This window comes from Neomonachus schauinslandi, chromosome 15 (genome assembly GCF_002201575.2).
Source record: "Neomonachus schauinslandi chromosome 15, ASM220157v2, whole genome shotgun sequence".
In the NCBI taxonomy this organism is placed as follows: Eukaryota; Metazoa; Chordata; class Mammalia; order Carnivora; family Phocidae; genus Neomonachus; species Neomonachus schauinslandi.
Window position 1 is genome coordinate 46,208,023 of NC_058417.1, and position 23,775 is coordinate 46,231,797.

The following is a 23,775-nucleotide window of genomic DNA, read 5'->3' on the forward strand; positions in this document are numbered from 1 at the left end:
CTCAGTTATGCAGAGAGCATTTCACTTGGTTTTTCTGAAAATTCATGAGCACGGTTGGCTGCAGAGCGCAGTGTAAACGGATGACGTTAAAACGCTCAGCCTTTGAGTCAAACCGAGAATAATTCACATCAGCCTCTCCCAGTCTTTTGAAGAAGGGACAGCAGCTGCAGAGCACTCGCCTGCAAGTAAGCAGCTAAGCATTTGCTAAGCCCAGGTTAGAATCCCAAAATCTGGAAGGGGGGGGGGAAAAAGTCTGAACCACATTGGGAGCCCAGTTGGTAGGACAGTGGAATTCATTTTCAACAGGTTTATTTATTATGTCTTAAATCAGCCTTAATGAATCTGGAAGAAGAGTGTCAAGGTCCATGTGTTATGGCTCAAGGACGAGTCTGGGGCCCCGAGTCCAAACATATTGGGATTGGCTGCCCTACTGCTCAACAACTGTCATTGTGGGGCAGGGATGTCATTTACAAGGGGGTCGCCCACATTCGCTGGCAGCCCTTAATAACGTACTAACGGGATATCGGTGCTGCCTTGCACCAACAATAAAATAACAAGGTTGGACCGAGGCACACCATGGATCCCGGTAGGGTGGAAGCTAGAGAGAAAGATACACTCTTCAATTTATTCTCAGTCAAGAATGAAAAAAAAAAAAAAAAAAAAGAAAGGAGAAACCCTCTCGAAGGCACTTCCTGTTTTGAGAGAAAGGTTCTGTGTCAAGATGAGCTGTTGGAGTTCCAATATTCACTCAGAGGATGGAGCGAGCATTTTCTTTGTGTTACACATAAAGATACACATAAAACCCAGCCCCGGCCCTCACGGAGCATGCAGATGGGGAGGCAGGTCACGCAGGTTCCGGCAAGACAGGAAGTCAGAGATGACTGTGGTTTGTCAGAGGCCGGTATGTTGGATGGTTCAGCCTGCTGAATGTTTTGCTGTCCAGAAGGATGGCAGAGAGGGGGAGACAGGAAATCTAAATGGAAATGGAGTGGCAGCCAGGGCCCGGAGGAGTAGAAACTTAACTGTGAGACTCGCATTAAGGAATCCAGCAAGATGTGAGACCAAATTGAATCAACACCAAGATGGATGACAGTCTCCCAGGTTAGGACTTAATTCATAAATATTTGTTGAATGAATGAGTGAATCTCTTCCATCTGTCACCCCATTTACTGCTTACCTCAGATTCTTTGTAGTAACGTTCTGGAATCTCATCGCAGGCGATATCAATAAAGCAAACTTCTCTCTCTAGGTCTTTGGCTTCACTGTCAAAAATCTGAAAGAGCAGAGCAACATATCAAAGGTTAGCGATGTGAGTATCCTCAAGGTGCCCACGGTTGGCACGACTGTGCCCTGCAGAGCATCTTCACATGGCTCAGTGCTCCTGGCTGGCGCTTTCTGCCTGCCTCAGAATGTGCAAGAATCATGAAAGGCTTTGATTCATCGCTTACGTTTTGTCACATCAGAGGCAGGTGCAGCATCAATCACCGCTTGGTGAGGGGTAGAAGGAAAAGTGGTCTGTTTTTAGAAGTCCAAGAGGAAAGAAAGAAATCTCTTCCAAAAGTCTCTTCCAAAAATGAGGTCTGCTGATTTTTGGCAGTTACTCTGAACAGGGGGAGCGAAGAGGCTACAAAGGGTCTGGCTAGAGAGGAGACAACAAGCAGTAGTGGAGCCCAAGATTTATGGAAGAGAAATGTGGATTTTTTTTCATTAAAATTTTTATATATGTTTAACTTCACAAACAACACATGCTCATTGCAGAAAACACAGATAAACAGAAAGAAAATAAAGATTGTCCACAATCTCATTACGCAGGACTAAACACATGTATTACTCTTGATCATTTAAGAGCACGATTTCCTTGGGACATGCAGGAGTAAGAAGGTAGAGCTTGGGGAGAAACTGAGGTAGCTCCCTGCCCATCTGTTCTAGGTTCCACTGGCCCCAGGATGTCCATTACTTGCAAAGAAATATGTAAGACAGCTACATACATACATATATATACATATAAATTTTGGTGGAAAGATTAAGTTCCTCTAGTTTTTCCCATTGCCATTTTCCTGATATAAAGGGATGATCTTCCCAGCCCTCCTGAAGGGCGGTAAACAGATTACGTTTGCAAAACCACTTCATCCTTGGAAGACGTCTTAGCTGTATCCCCACCTCATTGTTTGGCTAATTCCTGCAGGGGAATCAACTGTGAACACTAATTAAATTTGATTCTTCGGTAGAGAATGAAATATTTTGGAAGAACAGGGTGGATGATGCCTAAGAACATTGTCTTGACACAAATTCGGTGCCTGTTAATAACGTGATCTCCCACAGGACAGCATGTGTAGGGCCCTTTACAATGCCACGCTCTCCCTGGTTTGATTCTCGAAACTACTAGTCCTTTCCAAATACTTTCTGAATAATATTTGTGCTGGTATTTATGCTCCAAGTCTGATGTTTGCTCTGTTGCCTATTTTATTCTCAAATGGTCAGAGACTGGACTCTTCAGACTTGTCCAAGGAGACTGACTACCCAGTCTGCCCTGAGGTCGCCACTGTGTTTTCCTTAAAAAGAGAGAAGGACGGGTTTTCGGATCAGCTCTGGCTCCTTCCACTGCCACTTGAAGTCAAGTGCGTGGGGACACTCCTAGAGTGTTTAGGAAGGACAGGTGGATGGCTCTGAAATGAAACAGAGAGACTATGGGGAAACAAGTTCAAGTTTGAGTGGACAAATAAATTGTAAAATGAAATACTGAGTCTCAGGTTGTTTACGAGAGTCTCTCTCTCTCCCCCTTGGTCTCCTCCACCTCTTGCCCTTTCTCTTTTCCCTTCCCCCTGCCCCCTCTACTCAAGTCTCTTTTAAGTGTGTGCCAAGAGAAGAAAGACACGTGCCTCATTAAGAAAACAAAACAGGGCACCTGGGTGGCTCAGTTGGTTAAGCGATTGCCTTCGGCTCAGGTCATGATCCTGGAGTCCCAGGATCGAGTCCCGCATCGGGCTCCCTGCTCGGCGGGGAGTCTGCTTCTCCCTCTGGCCCTCCGCCTCTCATGTGCTCTCTCTCTCTCTCAAATAAATAAATAAAATCTTTAAAAACAAAACAAAACAAAACAAAACAAAATGGAACACCTCAGAGGGAAATGAGCTTCGAGAGAGTAAATTACAAAAGAAGTTAGAGAGATTTGACATTTACTGGTGGTAAAATTTATGGGACTGAAAGAAAGGGAAATAAACAGGGGTTGAGGGAGTTACTGACAGATTGTGTGGCTTTTCCTAATTTAATGCAAACATTTTTGATCACCTGTTATACCGGTTATCATATTATTGCCTCTCAGCTGCAAAGTAACCTGTTAGTCTCTGCTCGGAGCTAATGGACGGGACCCTGGAAGCACTGCTTTACAGCGAGCAGGACATGAAGCCATTTACTGGTGGGACCCTGCAGGAAGAAGGGGGTTTCTCTTCCTGGTTTTGGACCTTCTCCTGCTGCAGAGTCCGTCAATGGGGACACTGCGTGGTGCTCTGTCTCAGCTGCATGCCCAGAGTGCATGGTGGCCTGGTGACCTCGCAGCTCTGGCCTTCATCATGACCTTCCACATGGACCACCATGGGCTCGAGGGTTCGCAGTGGCCGTGGCACTCTGACTCTACACACCTGCCCAACAGTCTCATCTCACCAGCGCCCAGCGGGCTGTTTGCCACCGCCTAGCAACTGTGGACCAGCTCTGGTCCAGGAAACCCAGCCAACTTCTCCACCAACCAGTGGGCTATGACCACAACTTATCCAGTGAAGTCTCAGCCCCAGCCACGGATGGGGGCCCCGTCCAAGTTTGTTCTTCCTTGTGTCTTCTCCCTCAGCCTTAGGTACCCTTTGGGGTTCTCTTTATATCCATACAGTTACTCCTATCAAAGTTGAATAATTCCTGGGCGCCTGGGTGGCTCAGTTGGTTAAGCGATTGCCTTCGGCTCAGGTCATGATCCTGGAGTCCCAGGATCGAGTCCCGCATCGGGCTCCCTGCTTGGCAAGGAGTCTGCTTCTGCCTCTGACCCTCCCCCCTCTCATGTGCTCTCTCTCTCATTCTCTCTCTGTCAAATAAATAAATAAAATCTTAAAAAAAAAAAAAGTTGAATAATTCCTTATATTGCACTCCCCCCTCTTCAAATTATTGTGTGCTTTATGCCTCCTGATCAGGCCCTGATGCAGGATGAAGTATTTGCTACCAAGAAAGAACAGACTATAGAAGCCAGGGACGGGAGGCATTTCTGTTGAGTCAACAAGTACATCGTCATCGGAACACGGAGCGAAAATAAAGCTGAGAAAATTCTCATTTTTCAGATGAGAAAACCAAGGCTCAAAGACGTAAAGAGCTTTGCCTGAGGTCACACGACAGTCAGTAGAGAAGTTCAGATTCAGGGCAAGTCTTCAGCCCTCACAACTAGGCTCCTCCTGTGACAAAAAGCTGCCTCTTGGCAGCCAACTGGGAAGCTAAATATCAGTCAGAAGTGCTTCCTGCTTCTTTCCAGAAAGATGAAATTGGAATCTGGTTCTCTTCCTGCTACTAATAAAATGTATGATCTGAGTCGCTGAGTTGGGGAACGTCCCCCAAATTGGGAACTTTTCTGCCTTGTTGAATAGCCGAAATAGTAGGAGTAGAATGTATGTAGGTCCCCTTCGGTTCGGATTCTGGTCTCCTTCGTTAACATGACACCTCCTTTGCACTGAAGATGAACTACCAAGCACCTCTGCCTCAACTGTTTCAGGGTGGGGCTCCCAAGCACTTGAACAAAGCCACAAAAAAATCACTTTGAGGCTTGAGACTGAAAAATCTCTTCAGGCTTTAGATTATAAAGAGTTCTAATTTTCAATAAATAATTAATCTCCCAATGCTTAGAGATTTGGGGGAGATGCTCATAGGTGCTCATTAACTGCCTACTGAATTAATGGACGGTATTAGCTTTTACTTTCCAAAGAGGAATCTATGGCAGGAATATGGCTTACTAATTGATCTTAGTTTCCTTTTATGAGTGGGGGTTCTATTTACTTACTAACTTTCCGTCATTCTCAAAAGAGGGCTCAACAGAGAGTGGAAACTTCACAGTATTGGCTGACAGGGCCTATATTGGGAATCAGGTGAGCTGAATTTGAATTGGGTTATCTCCCCTGTGTAACCTTGGGCAAGAACCCTGCACCTCCTTGGGGTCTCCATATTGTCACCTGAAAATAAAAGGCTTCGTCTAGACGGATGGGTACCAGGAAGTTGTGAAACATCCTACAATTGTACCCAAAATTTGGGGACATGTATTTTTCTGGAGCAAGGGTTCAAGCACTTTCATATGATTATCCAAGAGATCTGTGGCCCCAATGAGGCTGTGATTGAGAGACCCAGATGACCACTACAATTCTTTCCAGTTAAAAATGTCTGTGATGTTGAGTGACCTTTGGGTCATGTTAGTCGCCTGTGTTTTGCTCTTTGGCTCGTTCCTTCTCGGCCCCTTCCCTCCACAGCCAGCTGATGTGCGTGGTGCACAGTGGGCTGCAGCAGAGAAATGGAACAGGGGCGGTGGTCATGATGTAGCATAATCAGAGGCCATACCCGGGGTAAAACAGTCTAATTTTCATGCTCAGTGTAAGGGCATGATCCAGAATTAAGCCAACAGCATTGTAGTCAGAGGCTTAGGCCCCAGAGGAAAATTGCAAGAGTTCATTCATTTGGGCTTCCCCAGTAGCAATGGCAGGAGTTGCCAGAATTCTGGTCAAACCACTGGCTCTTTAGAGCTGGAATACGAGATCTGCTGAGGTAGCTTTATGATGAGGTGCATCTTGTTGATACGTCAAGCCAAAGCCCCAACAGGACTGCATCTGACACAGGTGTTGTGCACCTCGATGGTCTTGGGAACTTCTTGGGCAGAAGCTGTTCCCTTCTGAGATGGGAGTTGGGTTTGGAAGTTAATCTTGGTACTTTCCCTAGATCCGCTATAATAATGTTCCCATCTTTGGGACATGCCCACCCTCGGATCATCTGCAGTGATTTCAGCTCCTGACCTCCCCCCACCCCCAATAGGCCATGAGCACTCAATAAACAAACTCCTTTTGATATGAACTGAGCAATACTACTACAATGAGAAGGCAATCTCCTGAGTAAATATTACCTTACAGATTCAAAATAAAAAGAGAGTAATCTTCCCATTTTTGTAAAGCATTATGAACATTAAGTATGAAGCACCTTTAAAATCTTAATATACTTTGACCTAGCAAGCTTAAGCTTTGAGAATTTATCTTAAGAATCTTAAATAAAGGGGCGCCTGGGTGGCTCAGTTGGTTAAGCGACTGCCTTCGGCTCAGGTCATGATCCTGGAGTCCCGGGATCGAGTCCCGCATCGGGCTCCCTGCTCGGCAGGGAGTCTGCTTCTCCCTCTGACCCTCCCCCCTCTCATGTGCTTGCTCTCTCTCATTCTCTCTCTCTCAAACAAATAAATAAAATCTTTAAAAAAAAAAAAAAAAAAAAAAAAGAATCTTAAATAAAGGAAAAGCTTTATGCACAAAGATTTTCATCCTGAAGTTACAATGGCAAGAAAAAAAATAAAGAGAGAAAGGAAACAAACAGTTTAAATATCCCAGTATGGGAGAATAGCTATGTAAAGTATGATAAATCCATTTGATGAACTATTATGTAGTAGCCATTAACAACTCCATTCTTAAAAATGATTCTCCCAGGAGAGTATACATGGAGGTGGGTGGGATGGAGAAAGGGAGATACCCCATATATTTTTTAAGATTTTATTTTTAAGTAATCTCTACACCCAACATGGGGCTCAAACTTAGAACCCCAAGATCAAGAATCACACATGCTCTACCAACTGAGCCAGCCAGGTGCCCTGAGATACCCAATATTTAACATGAGTCATGTGGTCATAACTCAGAAGGGAAAGGTACATTGATAAATATGGAATGTGTTTTAACAATGTACTAGATTTCTTCCTTGAAGAGGGATGTCTTTCTCAACTATGAAATCTCTCTTGTTACAGTCCAGCGAGGGACAGCACTGGGTACAGTGGCTTTTTAGAAATCCACAATTCTGGGAATCATGGATTCTGCATCCCTTTTCTCTATCATGGTTACTTTTGTGGTTTAAGATTCAAGCTTATTTATTTATTTTTTATTTGTTTGTTTGTTTGTTTATTTTTTAAAGTAGGCTCCATGGCCAAAGCGGGGCTTGAACTCATGATCCTGAGATCAAGAGCTTCAGGCTCTACTGACTGAGCCAGCCAGGCACCCCTAAGATTCAAGTTTAGATTAGAACTATCTGTACTTTCAGCACAATTTTTCTGTAAACCTAAAACTGCTCTAAAAAATAAAGTCCATTTTTTTTTTTTAATTGAAGGGTTAAAAAAGATCCAAGCATAGTAGCTATGTTTATGTATCTTCCCTCCATCTGCCTAAGCTACCAAGGATACAAGGTAGGGGTGGGTGATTAGTAGGGATTGAGAAAAATCTACCAGTCATCCTGCTTTATGCTTCAGATATGACTAAAGGGCAAAGAATCCCAGCTAAGCCACTGTTCTCCTCTAACTTCATTTTGCTGCACTTGGGAGGTCTCAGGGGAAGCAACTGACCAAGGCATACCAACAAAGAACAGGTTGGACAAGAAGGAACCTTGGAAGCACACTGACTGTTTTAACAATGTTTTCATTTTAATGCTCTACATTTGCAAAGTGGCCATTGGTTTGGTGGAGGGCAGGCGATGACAGTTGCTGGGTGAACACATTAGGTATATAGGGCTGATAGATTATTATCTATCAGCAGCATACCTGGTGGGCGGAGACCAAAATGCACTAATGGCTGGGATGAAAAAAATAGTCCAAGTTACTGACAAGGCAAACCATCATTTCGTTACCCCATCTATACCGGTTTTCTCACCAAGAACATTTTCACACCTACCCAGTTCAATGGTGACTATTTCATAAATATGTTCCAACCCAAGAGCATGCAACTTGTCTTCCAATTGCCATTATGACAGAGATTTAAAATAAAAAAAAAGGATGGTCTTCTTTGGTCTCTTCATAAACATTTCTCCGCCTCCCACTCCCCCACTTAGAATACAGAATTGGGTAACTTATTTGTTCTGTAGGCGCAGTTACTTAAAGACAGCTGTCTGAAAGGAAGAAGAAACTAGACATGCAGCAATAAAAAAATCAGCAAACATTTATGAACTGCCTACTACGTGTTCAACACTCTGACTTCAAACTTCATTCCCAGTTTGAGTACAAGGGGGCTTACGATTATGGACAGAAGACTAGATTGAATGCACAACTGAATCAACAACACCATACAAAATGTAATCTATATGTACTAAAAGGAATGCTTCAGACAAGAGCATTCCAGCCCAGTTCAGCAAGGAGGAAACTCAGCAATGGCCCATAGTAGTCTGGGCCCAGGATCATTATTTAACCAGCAGGGGTGATTCAAAATATTGGCCATTTGGTGTTGTGTGGAAAGGAGCCCTAGCATGTGCCTGCACAGTGTGGTCCTGAGACACCAGAGCCTGGGGTATAACTTATGGCTGCTGGGTTTTCTGTATGGGGGGCCCCACAGAACTGTCTGCCTGTGCTGGGGGTGCAGGGGTAAGGGATGGTACCAGACCCACTCCTGACTTGACCTTGGTTTTGGAGCCGAATTAGAGCCCCATCTGGTAATACGACGGGAGGTGAACTGCTTTGACTTAATCCTCTTCAAATGCTCCACTGGCCATTGGATTTAGGGGGTTTTAAGGCTGAGTAAAGGAAACTCATCTGTCAGGGTTAGGCCAGTTTGTCTTAGCTGCTGGGTAAACTTCAGTGCTTCCCCAGAGAATGCTCCCTGGTGGACAATATCATTAGGCTTTCAGTGCAGAATGGAAAACTGTTTTCCCAAAGCCAGTGGGAGTAGCAAAGCAAGCTGAAGGCAAAGGTTTCCACCCTCAACGGTCTGAGAAAATTCTGTCTTCAATGAGGGGGTAATGATACCTGCAGAGAGCCACTGGAGGGGTGGAGACGGGTGAAGGATGGGGCAGGGGCGCTCCAAAGAACACCCCTGTGAATTTCAGTGGAACGTTCTTGATGTGCTCTTTTGTTTTCCTGATACGGCCCCCTCTCCTTTGATTGCCAACTCCCTTACCTTCCAGTGTATTGGGTTTGAGTTTTAAGGGGCTCTAGACAGACAACGGGAGGAAGGGACTCCAAGGGAGTCTTCTCCTTAGAAAGCTGCTTTGGACCTATGTTAAATTTCCAGGTGTTCTAGTTACCCATCCTTACAGAGTGCATGAGGGTGGGGCAAAGCTCTCATGGATGTGGGCTGGCACCATGAAGACACCGCCGTGAAGAGAAAGGCTTCAGGGAGTGAGGGGTGAGAAAGTAAACTGGGGAGACTATCGTCATGACCCAGCAAGCCTACAGTGTCTTGGATGGGGAGCAGGGGGGACCTGGGTTAGGGGAGGGTAGGATGGGGACAAGTACAGCTCTGGGTGGTGAGAGACAGCCTAGATCAGAGACGAAGATGTGGTAGAGTAAGATGGCTTCCCTTGGCACCATCCGTGGGTTTTCTGCACATTATCTACAGGTCTCTGGACAGGAACCAAGGGAAGCTGGCACGCACTTGAGGAAGGCCACGGCTCCCAAGATGGATGTAGAGCTTCTAACACTGTGAAGACCACTCCCACCTTGGCAGAGGGATAAGCCTGCCAGTGGGGATCCTTGGGAGGCCAGGAAGCATGAGTATAAAAGAACGCCCCATGGTGAGCCATCTTGAGGGAGCAGATTCCAAAAAAGTGGGGCATTCATGGTGTCAGCAACAAAAGCTTGCCTGTTTCTTACACGAGTCACTGAATAATGTTTCTCTACATTAGTTCAAATTAATTAAACTCCTAAACAGAACTCTTTGCCAAAAAGGCTTCCAAGATAGGTGCTTTGGGAAAGTTCAAAGTAATGGTCATCCCCAGTGTGAGCACATAGAAACAACTGGTAGGACTCCCAAATCGCTCAATCTGGCCCCTTCATGGTGAGCTACCACAGAAGGCACACCACACCCTCCAGGGTTTTTCTTTTCTTAAAAAAAAAAAAGTTTCTCAGGAAGTAGATGTTTTTAATTAGAAGAATCAAGTACAAAGAATAAATTAGCAACCACCCATAAAGGTTATACATATCTTAATCCTCTCATCCTTCTAGTACAGGACAGACAACAATTTTTAAAAACGACCTTTAGACAAAATCTAGTGCCATTTCATCATTCACAAAAAAATAAGGACAACTCCATACCTTAGTAAGATATGTTGATCCTTGTTTTTTATTTTAGACTCCCTGCCCCTGAAACAACCTTTGTAAAAAAGGTTTTTGGGGGTGTACAGGTCTATAAATTTTAACACAGGGATCTGGAACCACCACTACAATTGAAGTACAGAACAGTTTCATCAGCACAAAAAACTAATTTATAGTCACACCCTCTGCATGCCCCACCCCCTGGCAACCACTGATTTGTTCTCCATCCCTACAGTTTTCTTTTTGTTTTTTTTTTTAAAGATTTTATTTATTTGAGAGAGAGAGAATGAGAGAGAGAACATGAGAGGGGGGAGGGTCAGAGGGAGAAGCAGACTCCCTGCCGAGCAGGGAGACCAATGCAGGACTGGATCCTGGGACTCTAGGATAATGACCTGAGCCGAAGGCAGTAGCTTAACCAACTGAGCCACCCAGGCACCCTCTTTTCTTTTTTAAAAAGATTTCATTTTTTTATTTGAGAGAGAGAGAGAGAGAGAGAGCGGGGGAGGGGCAGAGGGAGAGGGACAAGCAAGCAGACTCCTTGCTGAGCACGGAGCCCAATACGGGGCTCAGTCTCAGGACCCTGAGATCAAGACCTGAGCCAAAATCAAGAGTTGCACACTTTACTGACTGAGCCACCCAGGCGCCCCTAAGTTTTTCTCTTTTTAAGAATGTCATACAGGGGTGCACCTGGGTGGCTCAGTTGGTTAAATGTCTGCCTTCGGCCCTGGTCAGGATCCCAGGGTCCTGGGATTGAGCCCTGCGTTGGGCTCCCTGCTTCTTCTCCCTCTCCCTTTGTCCGTCCCACCTGCTCATGCTCTATGTTCTCTTTTTCTCAAATAAATAAATAAAATCTTTAGAATAAGAATTTCATACAGGGACGCCTGGGTGGCTCAGTCGGTTAAGCGCCTGACTTGATTTCAGCTCTGGGCATGATCTCAGGGTCATGAGTTCAAGCCCCGCACTGGGCTCCACACCGGGCATGGAGCCTACTTAAAAAAAAAAAAAAGTCATACAAATGGAATCATACAGATTTTAACCCATTGAGAGGTTCCTGTCATGCATAGAATGCCTTTGAGATTCATCCTGTTGTGTAAATCAAAGTTCACTCCTTTTTCTTGCTAAGTACTATTCTATTGTGTGGATGCACCACAATCTGTTCATCCATGCCCCCATTTCTAGCCTAGGGCCATAATGAACTGAGCTGCTAAAAGCACTTGTGGCCAGGCTTTTGTGTGAAGACAAGTTTTCATTTCCCTAGGGTACACACCCAGAAGTGGGATTGCAGGGTGGTAGGGTGTATATTGATTCTTCTTTATAAGCAGGTGTATCAATACTCCCATAGTGGATTGAATAATGTCTCCCCCAAATTCACACCCACCAGGAACCCCAGAATGTGACCTTATTTGGAAATAGGGTCTGTACAAATCTGATTCGTTAAGGATTGCTATGGACTGATATTTGTAATGCCCCAAAATTCCTATGTTGAAACCCAATGCCCAATGGGATGTTGTTAGGAGGTGGTGGGCTTTGGGGAGATTAGGTCATGAGGGTGGAGCCCTTATGAATGGGATTAGCACTCTGCAGAAAAGACCCCACAAAACTCCCTAGACTTTTCTACCACATGAGGACACAGGAAGAAGTTGGCAGCCTGCAACTCAGAACCCAGCAATGCTGGCACCCTGATCTTGGACCTCCTGCCTCCAGACTGTGAAATAAATTTCTGTTGTTTATAAACCTCCTAGTCTGTGGAACGAAAATCATCCTGGATTTAGGATGGCCCCTAAATCTCATGACTAGTGAATGTCCTCTTGAGAAGAGGACACAGAGAGACACACAAGTAGATCATATAAAGTCAGAGATTGGAGTGATGCTGTCACAAGTCAAGGGATGCCTGGAGCCACTAGAAGCTGGAAGAAGCAAGGAAAGATTCTTTCCCAGAACCTTTGTAAGGAGCACAGCCCTGGCCAACACCTTGATTTTGGACTTCTGGCCTCCATAACTGTGAGGGATTACATTTCTGCTGTTTTAAGCCACCCAGTTTGTGGTAATTGGTTATGGCCACCCTAGGACACTAATACAACTCTCCACTTTTTTGGCGGGGGAGACCCCCTTCCTTTCTCAAAGTCAAGATGAAACTCCCTGGAGTCGACAAAATTGGCTTTCCAAGAGGCCGCACTGTTCTGAACTTCCATGAATGAAGGCAATCAGGCCTTCTTTGTCCTGTTATTAAATGTGTGCTGTCAGAAGAAAGAGGTTAGAAGATGAAAAGCCAACTTGAGCACATGAAGTGTGGACTTCAGGCTGGTGATGAAGATTCTCCCCTAGACCCAACTTTCACCTGTGAGTTCTCATTTTTTTTTTTTTTTTTTTTTTTTTAAAGATTTTTTTTTTTTTTTTGAGAGAGAGAGAATGAGAGACAGAGAGCATGAGAGGGAGGAGGGTCAGAGGGAGAAGCAGACTCCCTGCCGAGCAGGGAGCCCGATGCGGGACTCGATCCCGGGACTCCAGGATCATGACCTGAGCCGAAGGCAGTCGCTTAACCAACTGAGCCACCCAGGCGCCCGTGAGTTCTCATTTTGACTAGGCCTCCCCCTTGGGTTCCATCCTTGGCTGGCTTAGTCCGTTTCTTAGCAAGAATCCTGTTGAGGTACATTTAGGGAGAACTCTCTTACTCTTGCTATCACCCTGACTTGCCTTCAGCAAGAATCCTGTCAAATCAGGGGTATCTGGGTTGGGCTCAGTCGGTTAAGCAACCAGCTCTTGATTTCAGCTCAGGTCATGATCTCAGGGTCATGGGATGGAGCCCGAGTCAGGCTCCACGCTCACTGGGGAGTCTGCTTGAGATTCTCTCTTTCCCTCTCCCTTTGCCCCTCCCCCTGCTTGCACTCTCTCTAAAAAAAAAAAAAAAATCCAGTCAAGTCAGCCAGAATCCCCTTCCATCCATTGACCCCCATTCCTGCACCTTGGCTGTTGATCTCTGCTAGTCCTTCTTGTGCTCAGAGTTGAGCCCATCTCTCTTCCCGACGACAAACACCCGTTGTATTAGTCTCCCTGAATGAGGCCGGCCTTACCATCTTTAACAAGTGCCATGAGTAATTTTTTCTTTGACATTGGCCAATGGAGGAGATTTGTCCTTTTCCTTTCTCTGCCTACCTCAAAGGTTGCAGACAATTCAACAGGGACAGAAACCTGATGACAACCATACAGAAGAGACAAAGGCATTGCTCTTCCGTGAAGTTCAAAATAAAAAGGAGCTGGAAACCGCACCTGGGGAGTGAGGGCAACTGAGGAAAGGGTGCCTGGGCACGGGGCAGGGTGGAGATCTAAGGGGGAAAGAGCCTAACAAAGTGGAAGTGATATCACAGTGTGAGCCCTCTGAGGGAAAGGACACTTCTTTCTATTCCAGGATGTGTCTAGAAAGAGTTCTGGCACACGGGTGGAGGGTTGAGAACCATTTCGAGCCGTGACCTGAAGTCCAACGCAGGGAGCAGGTGAACCCTGACTCATTTGGGTGAGACGAAAAGGTAGGGAAGAAGGTTCAAGAGACAGTAATCAAAGTGACACAGTGACCGATGAGATAAAAGATGCTGATTGGAAAAACAGTGCTCTAATAAGGTGCTCCGGGCCATGGCAACTAATTAAGAAAAGGACAGGAAAGTACATTCAAGCAATGCAGAAAGGGTCACAAATGCTCCGACACAATTCATTTGCTAAAAAGGCTTCAGTAGCACAAAAACCGCTTCTAAGTTACGGTTCCCAGGGCAGCGGGAACAAGGCTCTTTTCATAAACTTGGGCTAATTTCGGCACAGAGTGGCCTCAATCCGAATTCTTCCTCTGGGCCACGGCCCCCTTCGGACACCCAGGCTGCCACGAGATCAGGCCCACGCCGTGCACACGGGCACGTGGGGACACGGGCCCCCGAGACGCTGGATGGTTTCCCCGCAGGATGATCAATAATGCTTCCTAAAATAAGTCTCAGAAGCGGAGCTTAAAATAGTTGCAATTTCTCCCAGTTCCTTCTTATTTCAATTCACAGGGTGGTCTCTGGGAACGAGAGCCCATGGTTTTCTCTGAAGCTGACGAACTGACATTTGGCCTGGAAGCCGTCCGGGGCTCGCTGTGGAGCCTGGGCCTTTGGGGTTTGCCACATCAAGGTGACTCTGATCCCCACCCCCCATCCTTCCCTAAACCTTTTTTGAGCCTCAGCAATGAATGCTCTGCACAAAGCGGCAGAGTTCCTGACAGAGAAAAATGACTAGTCCCTGCTTCTCCCTGAGAAGCTACTAGCTCGGCCTTCAGGGAGGGGACTCAGCGGCGGAGACAGATGGCACGCTGAAGCCCGCGTGGTGGGGCAGCCACACCGGGGAGGCAGGAGGCCATGGGGAGAGCTGCAAGAAGGCTGTCAGCAGCTTCACTCCAGAGGCCGCAGAATTTCCGCCTCTTGCTTGCCACACAAGTGTCCTGAGGTACTTCGGGGCCTTGTGTCTCCTTCCAGCTCATTCCTGGCGTGCCTCTCTGGGTGAAACAATGTCATGGGCACCAGCCCAAAACCACTTCAGAATCACGATAGATTGCATCTACTGTCAGAAAAAAACAAAATAAAGGAACAAACTGTTACATTGGCCTGGTAGGTTGTGTTTTGTTTGGTTTTTCCCTTCTGTGGGATTGGTGCTAAATACCTCTCAAGGCAAAGTCAGGGAACTCTGCAAGGCCTCCTGGCTGAGCTCTGCAGACCCGCCCCAGGCAGCCAACCGGAAGGCTCCAGGAGGATCGCTCCAGGCATGGGTAAGACAGAGGTGGTCCGGCAGATGCATGCGGGTTCGCTTCCCAAGCTCTTCCCAAGGTGGTGCGTGATGAGGCCTGAAGCCCCCAAAGGGACCTGTCGCTTCTGTGTGCCCCCAGTGGGCAGGGAGCACTTCCCCCCTGCTCTGGCCTTCCGGCTCTGACAGGGCAGCTTGGGGGTCAACTCTGGACCGCCGTCATGTCAATCCTGTATTAGCAACCTTTTCTTTTCTCTTTTTTCCTTACCATAATACTTCTTTATTATGGGAAATTTATAGTTAAGAAAATTATAGAGAGAGAAAATACAGCGCGGCAGTGACAAGCCCCGACGCCAGTGTCAACAGACGTGGGTTTGCGACGGGGCTCCGCTGCTTGGCTGGGTGACCTTGTGCATGATACTGAGGACGGTTGGACCTCGTTTTTCTGATCTGTAAAGTAAGAGCAGTATCAGTTCTTCCCTCTTTGGGTAGCAGTGAGGGATCAGCGACAGAAAGCAGGCAAAGCCCACTTGATTTTGACCTGGCCTTGGGAAGCACCCGGTTGGTGTCAGATGTCAGGAGAAGGGGGAAAAGCCACAAGGCCGGCACTCACTTTCAAAGTCTGAATCGCATTTCATTATATTCCTGTAACATAAATGCACCCATCTTCCCACGGTCAGCTGTTTAAGATCATTCCTTCCCACCCTCCTTTTTGTCCCCTTTTCCACATTGTTTATAATACTACAGTGAACACCTGTAATAAAATGTTAGTCTTTGTGGTTTTTTTCCGACAGTTTTTAAGATTTTATTTTTTAGTAATCTCTACACCCAGTGTGGGGCTCGAACCCACAACCCTGAAATCAAGAGTCACATGCTCTATGGAGCCAGCCAGGTACCCCAAAATGTTAATCTTTGATGGCCAATGACCTAACAAATCTATATATCCCAGACACTTTTCCCGAATTCCAGACCTTTGGATACCAACTGACTATTGGACACCAATCTCTGGCCTCACTGAAAATTAACATATGAAAAACTACATTCATCATCCCCAGCCCTGCCTTCTAGTTCTAGGGTTTGAGCCTGCTCTTCCTCTAGTAGTCCTTCAATCATCCAGAGTAGAAACTTGGGTGTCATTCTAAGCTCTTATTTCTTTCTTTCTTTTTTTTTTTTAAGATTTTATTTATTTATTTGACAGAGAAAGACACAGCGAGAGAGGGAACACAAACGGGGAGTGGGAGAGGGAGAAGCAGACTCCCTGCCGAGCAGGGAGACCGATGCGGGACTCGATCCCGGGACTCCAGGATCATGACCTGAGCCGAAGGCAGTCGCTTAACCAACTGAGCCACCCAGGCGCCCTCTAAGCTCTTATTTCTTTCTCATTCTTGCATCTGCTCAGGCACTAAGTTTTATTAATTCCACTGCTTCTATATTTCACCAATCCATCTGCTTGACAGACCGTCTATTCTCTATTCACCTGGATGAATGGAGGACTTCTAACTTCTTTCTTTTTTTAAAAATAAGCTCTATGCTCAATATGGGGCTCAAACTCACAACCCCGAGATCAAGTCGAATGCTCTACCAACTGAGCCAGCCAAGCACCCTGAACTTCCTTTTGAGATTCTCGTTTCCAAAATCCATTCATCTGTTTGTCCATCCATCCATCCATGCATCCATCCATCTATCATTCCATCTATCTGAAAGGGGGCAGAATATGCCAACCCAAAATATGCCACTTTGGCCTATTGATTATTTTGAATTAAAGTTACTTGAGAGACAGCTGGTTCAAGGACACTGTGACCCTTCTTTAACTCCTAAAAGGAGATAAATTTCCCATGTGAAGGGTACCTTCCTTTTCTGAGGAGGGTAGATGGTATCCTCACCACCAGAAGCTGTATAAACAAACCTTGTTACTTCTTCACTAATTTACTGCTCCAAGCCCAAACCCCTTTATCTTGTCAATTCTTCACAGATTTAGGTCTCTTTGTCTACAAGGTATACAGGCTTCCTGGGCTGATCACTTCTTTGAGTCCCATATTTTTGTAGGGTTCCTATATGTACAAAATTAACTTCTCTCTATTAATCTGTGTTCTGTCAATTAATTATTCGGTCAAAGAACTTAGAACTCATAAGAAAGGAAAAATTTTCTGCCCCTACATATCTATCCATTCATCCACATGCTCACCATGTTTTCTTCCCAATATGCTAGAATGGTTTCATCATCACAGTTCAGGGGTCAAAACATCTGGAATTGATCTGACAAACTCCTCGAGGCCTCCATTCCATCATCTGGAAATGAGCACTGTGTCCTGCCCCCTCACTGAGCCATCAGAACGAGGTGAGAGAATGGATGTGAAGGTGTTTCTTAAGCTCCAAATGCTGCACAAATATATTGAATTAGTGTACCTGTGTCCACCTTTCAACTCACACTCTGTGGACTGTCCTTTCTCTCATCATTGCTCCATGCATGCCTTACTCCCCGCGAAGAGCATCAGGTTTTCTAATTCGCTGTTTCAACCTTCCACGCCCTGGCTCACTGTGTCATGAAGGCTGCTCTTCCTTGTCCTACCTACCTGGCTCACACCAACTCATCTTTCAAGGTCATGGCCTCAGCCAAGCCTTTCTTTTACTAAAGCAACGATACGTATAGTGAACAATGAATTCATTTTGACTGGGGGTGGGGGGGTGGGGGGATGACACATTTGGTTGTGGTTCAATTCTTGGGCTCCCAGAGAACCCAACCCATAGGTCCCTGATGGAATTCCCAGGGGAACATGACCTGGCAATCAGTAGTTTGTCTCAGCTGTTGCTACTTCTGTTAAATTAGAGGGTCATAAATCATTAACACTCCAAGAAACGTTGAACAATGATCTTTCATCTCCAGGCCTTTGAAGTCTCTTCAACTGAAGTCAAGTCTAACAAGTGGCAACAGGCACATTGTGATTTTTGTTTTAAAAGCTAAGTGTCCATCAAACTGGAGAACCCAGAGTACATGTCCCAGTTGTATTAGTTTGGAGAGCTGTCTGGCCGTGGGAGATGAAATCAACTTGACAGGTGACAGCCAAAGTTTTTCAATTCACTGAACTCTGCAAATCTGGACTAGCAGCATCGCAGTGGCCCTAGTGAAAAGACGGTCGTTGCCAAGTTCCCACAACATGCCCCAGCACCAGGAGCACCTGTGGCCCCAGTGTAATGGGGCCGATGCCCCACAGCTGATGTTTCTCACTCACCCTTGCATCCCTCTGTCTTTTAATGTCTCATCCATAATCCAACCTAATGTTGTGCTGTTATTGAGCTGAACCGTCGGACTAAAGACCATCAACTCTGAGTTTTAACACTAGCATTTGCTAGCCGTTAGTTCATTCAGTTTGTTGTCTGCCAGCAGAGCACATCTTGTTAGCCAAGAAGTAGTAGCAGATGTCAAAGTTTAGGAGAAAAATGGTGAGAGGAAAAGGAAAAACTGAGAAAAAGCCCATCCGTGAAACGTCCTTCTTTTGGCAAATGAGAAAAAAAAATAGCTGCACCATTTAATTTTAGGGGCTGACTCCCTTGGATCAAAGAATAGGGAAGGGAGTCATGCCTCAGTACCAAGGACAGCAAGAGCCTGAGGGGCAAATTAAGCTCTCGCACAGAACGGGCCCTTCCAGCACATTCTAAATAGCCTTTCCTGCTCTTTCATGTGCACACAAATCTGGGGAATCTTGCTAAAATGCAGGTTCTGGTTCAGTGGGCCTGGGATAGGACTTGAGACGCTAATGAGCTCCCAGGTGATGCTGATGCTTTAGTTTCTATAAACATCTGAGATTTGGGGGCTTTACGTCGAGGCAGGGAATATGGAATAAAGAAACTGCAGAGGAAAGTAGTGGCCAGAAGGAATTCCATCCTGGCAATGGAAGCCACTGTGAAATGTTCTGATGTGGGGTCTGCATGGATCCCGTCAGGCAGCTCCACGGGAGGTGGGCTTAATGAGAGATTGTTCTAGAAAAGAGATAAGGACTTCCACTAGAGTGACAGTCGCTGGAATGGAGGAAAAGGAGATGGATGTAACAGGAGGTAAAACCATCCAAATGGAGTTTTCTAAGCTCAGCAAGTTACTTTGCCCTTTTTTCCCTAATCCAGTCAGACCTACTTCTGCTCTGAATGAGCCTGTTAGGGATTCAGCAGTAGTCTGCACAAGCTAGAGGCCAGGTCAGAAGGAGTCCACTGTTGCCCCTGCCTTCAGGTTCTTCCCGCTCTCTCTCAGGGTGACTTTCCAGAGCAGGCGGCCCTCCTGCCTTCTCCAGCGCGGGACCAACACGTCAGCCTGAGCCTCGGCCGACACCCACCCCTCACACCGAGGACACAGCACCAGCTCTGTGGTGAACCCAGCTTGGAAAATGGAAGGAGGCCAAAGTCTTCCCAAAGGCCAGAAGACAAAACACAGGGAGGCCATACACGCTGGGGAAAGGAGATTTTGAGCGTCCACAAAGACCCAATACAGCTACTATAGAATTCCTGCCCGAGATGCACAGTCTGAATCCAACACAGTTAGGAAAACCCAAGAACGAGGGACATCCACAAAACATGGCCTATTCTTCTTTTCAAAACGTCAGTGTCACGAAAGACAAAGAAAGCTGAGAAAAGTCCTCTGGACTCCAGGAGACCAAAGAAAGTAGCAAATCTATGCAACGTGTGTGCCTGTGTTGAAACATGAACCATTGTTTTTCACTATAAAAGTCATTATTGGGACAACTGGCAAAATGTAAATATGACTCCGTATCAGAAAATAGCACTGCATCAATGTTAAATTTCCAGAGTTTAATCACTGAATTATGGTTACATAAGGGAAAAGTCCTTGTCTTTTTTTTTTTAAAGATTGTATTTCTAAGTAATTTCTACACCTAAAGTGGGGCTTGAACTCACAACCCTGAGATCAAGAGTCACTATCTCCACTGACAGAGCCAGTCAGGCGCCCCTGGGAGAGCCCGTTCTTTTTTTTAAATTTTATGATGTTATGTTAGTCACCATACATCATTGGTCTTTGATGTGGTGATCCACGACCCATTGTTTTCATATAACACCCAGTGCTCCATGCAGTACGTGCCCTCCTTAAAACCCATCACCGGGCTAACCAATCCCCCCTTCCCCCTCCCCTCTAAAACCCTGTTTGTTTCTCAGAGTCCATAGTCTCTCCCTGGGAGAGTCCCTGTTCTTAAGACACACACACCGGGGCGCCTGGATGGCTTAGTCGTTAAGCGTCTGCCTTCGGCTCAGGTCATGATCCCAGGGTCCTGGGATCGAGCCCCGCACGAGGCTCCCTGCTCAGCAGGAAGTCTGCTTCTCCCTCTCCCACTCCCCCTGCGTGTGTTCCCTCTCTCACTGTGTCTCTCTCTGTCCAATAAATAAAATCTTTAAAAATATATATATATAAGACACGCACACCTATGTATTTAAGGGTGAGGGGTCATGAGATCTGCAGCTTACTCTCAAGGGGTTCTGGGAAAAAAAATAAAGTGTTAATATTTATGGCGAGAGAGAGAGAGACAAAGCAGATGTGGAAAAATGTTAACAACTGGCGAATCCAGAATCACTGTATTCTTGCAACTGCTCTGCAGGTTTGGAAAAGTTTTAAATAAAAAGTTGAAAAGAAGGTCACAAGAAATGGTTTGCTGGTTTGGAGAAAGCAGCTAGATGTCAGAGGCAACTTCTGACCAGGAAAACTAGGCACACCGTTGAGTCTTGAGAGTTACTTGCAACAGGGGACGTCCTGCCCATCCAGGCTGGTCCAGCTCTGGGCAGCCAGGGCCATGCGCCCTGAGATAGCGGGTGGGCAGCCCTCACGTTCCCCTGGAAAATGCTGCCGAGGCTCTGCCACATCCTGGGGCTGACTATCTCTCCCGAAATCTCAGAAGGCTGCACCCTAAAGAGAGCTTGTTAGAAAAGTGCCACCTTGCAAGAGGTCTCACGAGGCCCTGTAACGACGAGCCACCCTCCCAGGCGGTGGTTCCCCAGGCCTCCAACCACCGCCCATTTCTTCCTCAGAGCTCCACAGGGCAAGAAGGTAGCAACCTGAATTTTTGTTCAAATGGTATTTCCTCCAAATCCATGTGGAAAAACGGGCCTTGCTGATCCTTCTTTTCCCTCCGCACCTGGGCCAGCCAAGGACAGCAGAGTGGGGCCGGCTGGAAGGGCTACCTCGAAGACCATTTTCACTTGTCAGACAGACACAGGTTTGTTTCTCTGCTTATCTGGATACCTGAGGAGAACAATCTGAAGGAGGGTGGCTAAACAAGAATTCTCTTGCACCTTTCCTTCTCCCCCCTCCCCCTTTCTTTCTCTCTTCCTTTTTATTATTATTTTTTAATGAAAAGGAAAAAAAACAAACAACCCAACCCTCTCCTGGCCCCAAGCCTAAAATCTCTTACTTGTGATGTTAATCTCCCCTCCCTGGCTCCAAGCCATTGCTGTCGGCTCTGTGCCTGTTTAATATCACGGCTGCCGATAGCAGGTGGTGTCCGCGTTTCCTTTATGAGGCTCAAGCTTTAAATCTGTTCCTGAGAGGGACACACAATCTTCCAGGCAGAGGGCCCTCGTTCCATGCCTGGTCATCCACGTGTGGGCCGCGGGGCCCCAGCCTGCACTTACAGGCTGCTTGGCCTGAAAGGGTGCTGCTCCTGGAGGGCTTTTTTGGAAAATCGATTTTCTGTGAGATGCTTCATTCTCCAAACAGCTCTTGGAAGACATTTGAATTTGGGTTTGGGGTAAAAAAAAAAATGGGTCTCTGGTCTTAATTTTTTTTTTTTTTTTTAAGAGAAATGCCACGTTGGGTATTTGAAAAGAGTGTTTTCCCTCAAGGCTTGATACAGAAAATATTTTTGTCTCTTTACTCTCCTGTCTCATTTTTCTCAACCTCATTTTTCATGACTTATGTAAGACTTGTTTACATACTGAAGACTTCTCCAACCAAACTCCTGAATAATTCTTTCATTTATCACCCACGGCCCATTGTTCCATGAATTCACAGATAGCCAGTTTTTAGGCAGAAAATCTCCCACCTCTTGACGCTTCCCACTGAGGTGCACTCTGGCCACAGTGTTTGTTTCTTGGCAGCTGAGGTGGAATGTGGAAAGATCAAAGGACACAGAATCACAACACTGGGGACCTCAGTTTTGTCCGTTATTAATTATGTGGCCTTGGGCAATTTATTTAAACATCTTTCAAGAGGAGTGCCCTCATCTATCAACTGAGCATAACAGTACCCACCTTAAGATGTTGTGAATGTTAGCTGAGATTACATAACACGACGCTCTCGTAACTTTCAGTGCTGGGTACTTCCCTTGGGTGTTGGAACCTCACAGGAGCTCCATGAGCGCCTACTGAATTCATTTGATTTTTGGATAACCGCAGGTGGCCTTTGTCTGGCGCTGATGGAGTTTTCCCACATGATTTCAAGAGCTGTCTTCCTGCCCATTCCTTATTATTTTATTCTCCATTCTGGCTCCCAGGCACAGCCCACAGCAAATATAAGGACTTACTACTGTATTGCCTTTAAGTACCACTCACACCATTTAGGTAATCTCTACACCCAACGTGGGGCTCGAACTCACAACCCTGCTATCAAGAGCCATGTGCTCTACCGACTAAGCCAGCCAGGCGCCCCATCCACAGTGCTCACATCATTTAGAAGGATGACAGAAATACATAAGCCATTAATGCAATTTCTCCCAACTAAAATCTTCATTAAGAAAAGGTCAGGAGGCTTTCAGGGTGAATATACAAATCTGGGGAATGTCACGCTAAAGCCGGGGAGGACTCTCCTGCATCAGGCGCAAGGTCATCCCCAGGCTGGGTGGCAGCCGCCAGTTGGCAGGCGGCATGTGTCCCAAGTCTTGCACAGACTATGGAAAATCCATAAACAGTTCAGGACAAAGACTTTTGCAGAGCTGTCCTTCCCTCCACATGGTGAGATATGCTGAGTAGTTTTGGCTATGGATATTTTGAGATGTCCTTTGGCACTCGATCTCAGCTGAGGAAGGCGCGCAGGGACTCTAAGGTAGGAAAAATAAACGATTCAGACATTGGACTCTAGGAATAGAGTTGTCATTTCAACTTTGCTCCTGTCAAGGAGCCCTTAGGTTTATCATTAGCCCTGTTTTATTTTTAACTTACTTCCTTTGCCTTTGGGTCTCTGGGGCCAGTCTCTCTTTCCTATGATGGTGTTTCCACCTAGATCCTTCTTTTCTCAGAATCTGATCATTTTCATCCCCTTTGGCATGTGCCACCAGCTTACCCTCCTTCTATCTCTGGGTATCTGATTTGAGGCAGACTCAAGATGACCCAGCTGTCCTTCACCCATACTTGAATATGTATAAAAACTGAAGACACGTTTGGAATGCTATTTTCCTTACTATTCCAGTTGATCAACATGCTTTATAAGGCACGAAACCTCTGAGAAAATTCCTACTAATAAAGAGTTTTTGAAAAAACAAGATCATAAAGGGTATCATTACAACCACAATTCCTTTCAGGAAAATTTGCTGCCCTCTAAAACTTGGAAGAAGGAAAAAGCGTTTTTTTGTGGGGTTTTTTGACATTGCTTCTGTAACATGGGAGGGACTATTTCCCTTGCCTCACTATGAAAATTTAAAACCTCAGCCAGGCTTTAAGAACTCAGGTAGCAGATTCCACATATGGTCTTGTAATTCAATTTTTAGAGCCAAATATAGCATATTAGTTATAAGAGAGCTTAGGCTCCAAGGCCAAAC

The 23,775-nt window shown here is 46.0% G+C and overlaps 1 protein-coding gene across 1 annotated transcript in view; it reads right to left on the bottom strand.

Annotated features, from left to right (window-relative positions):
• PITPNC1 (phosphatidylinositol transfer protein cytoplasmic 1) overlaps positions 1-23,775 on the bottom strand; it is a 242,189-nt gene that overhangs the window by 40,318 nt on the left and 178,096 nt on the right. Inside the window, exon 6 of the mRNA XM_044921611.1 lies at positions 1,178-1,273. Coding sequence (XP_044777546.1) covers positions 1,178-1,273 — 96 coding nt within the window. The remainder of the gene's footprint in view (positions 1-1,177; positions 1,274-23,775) is intronic.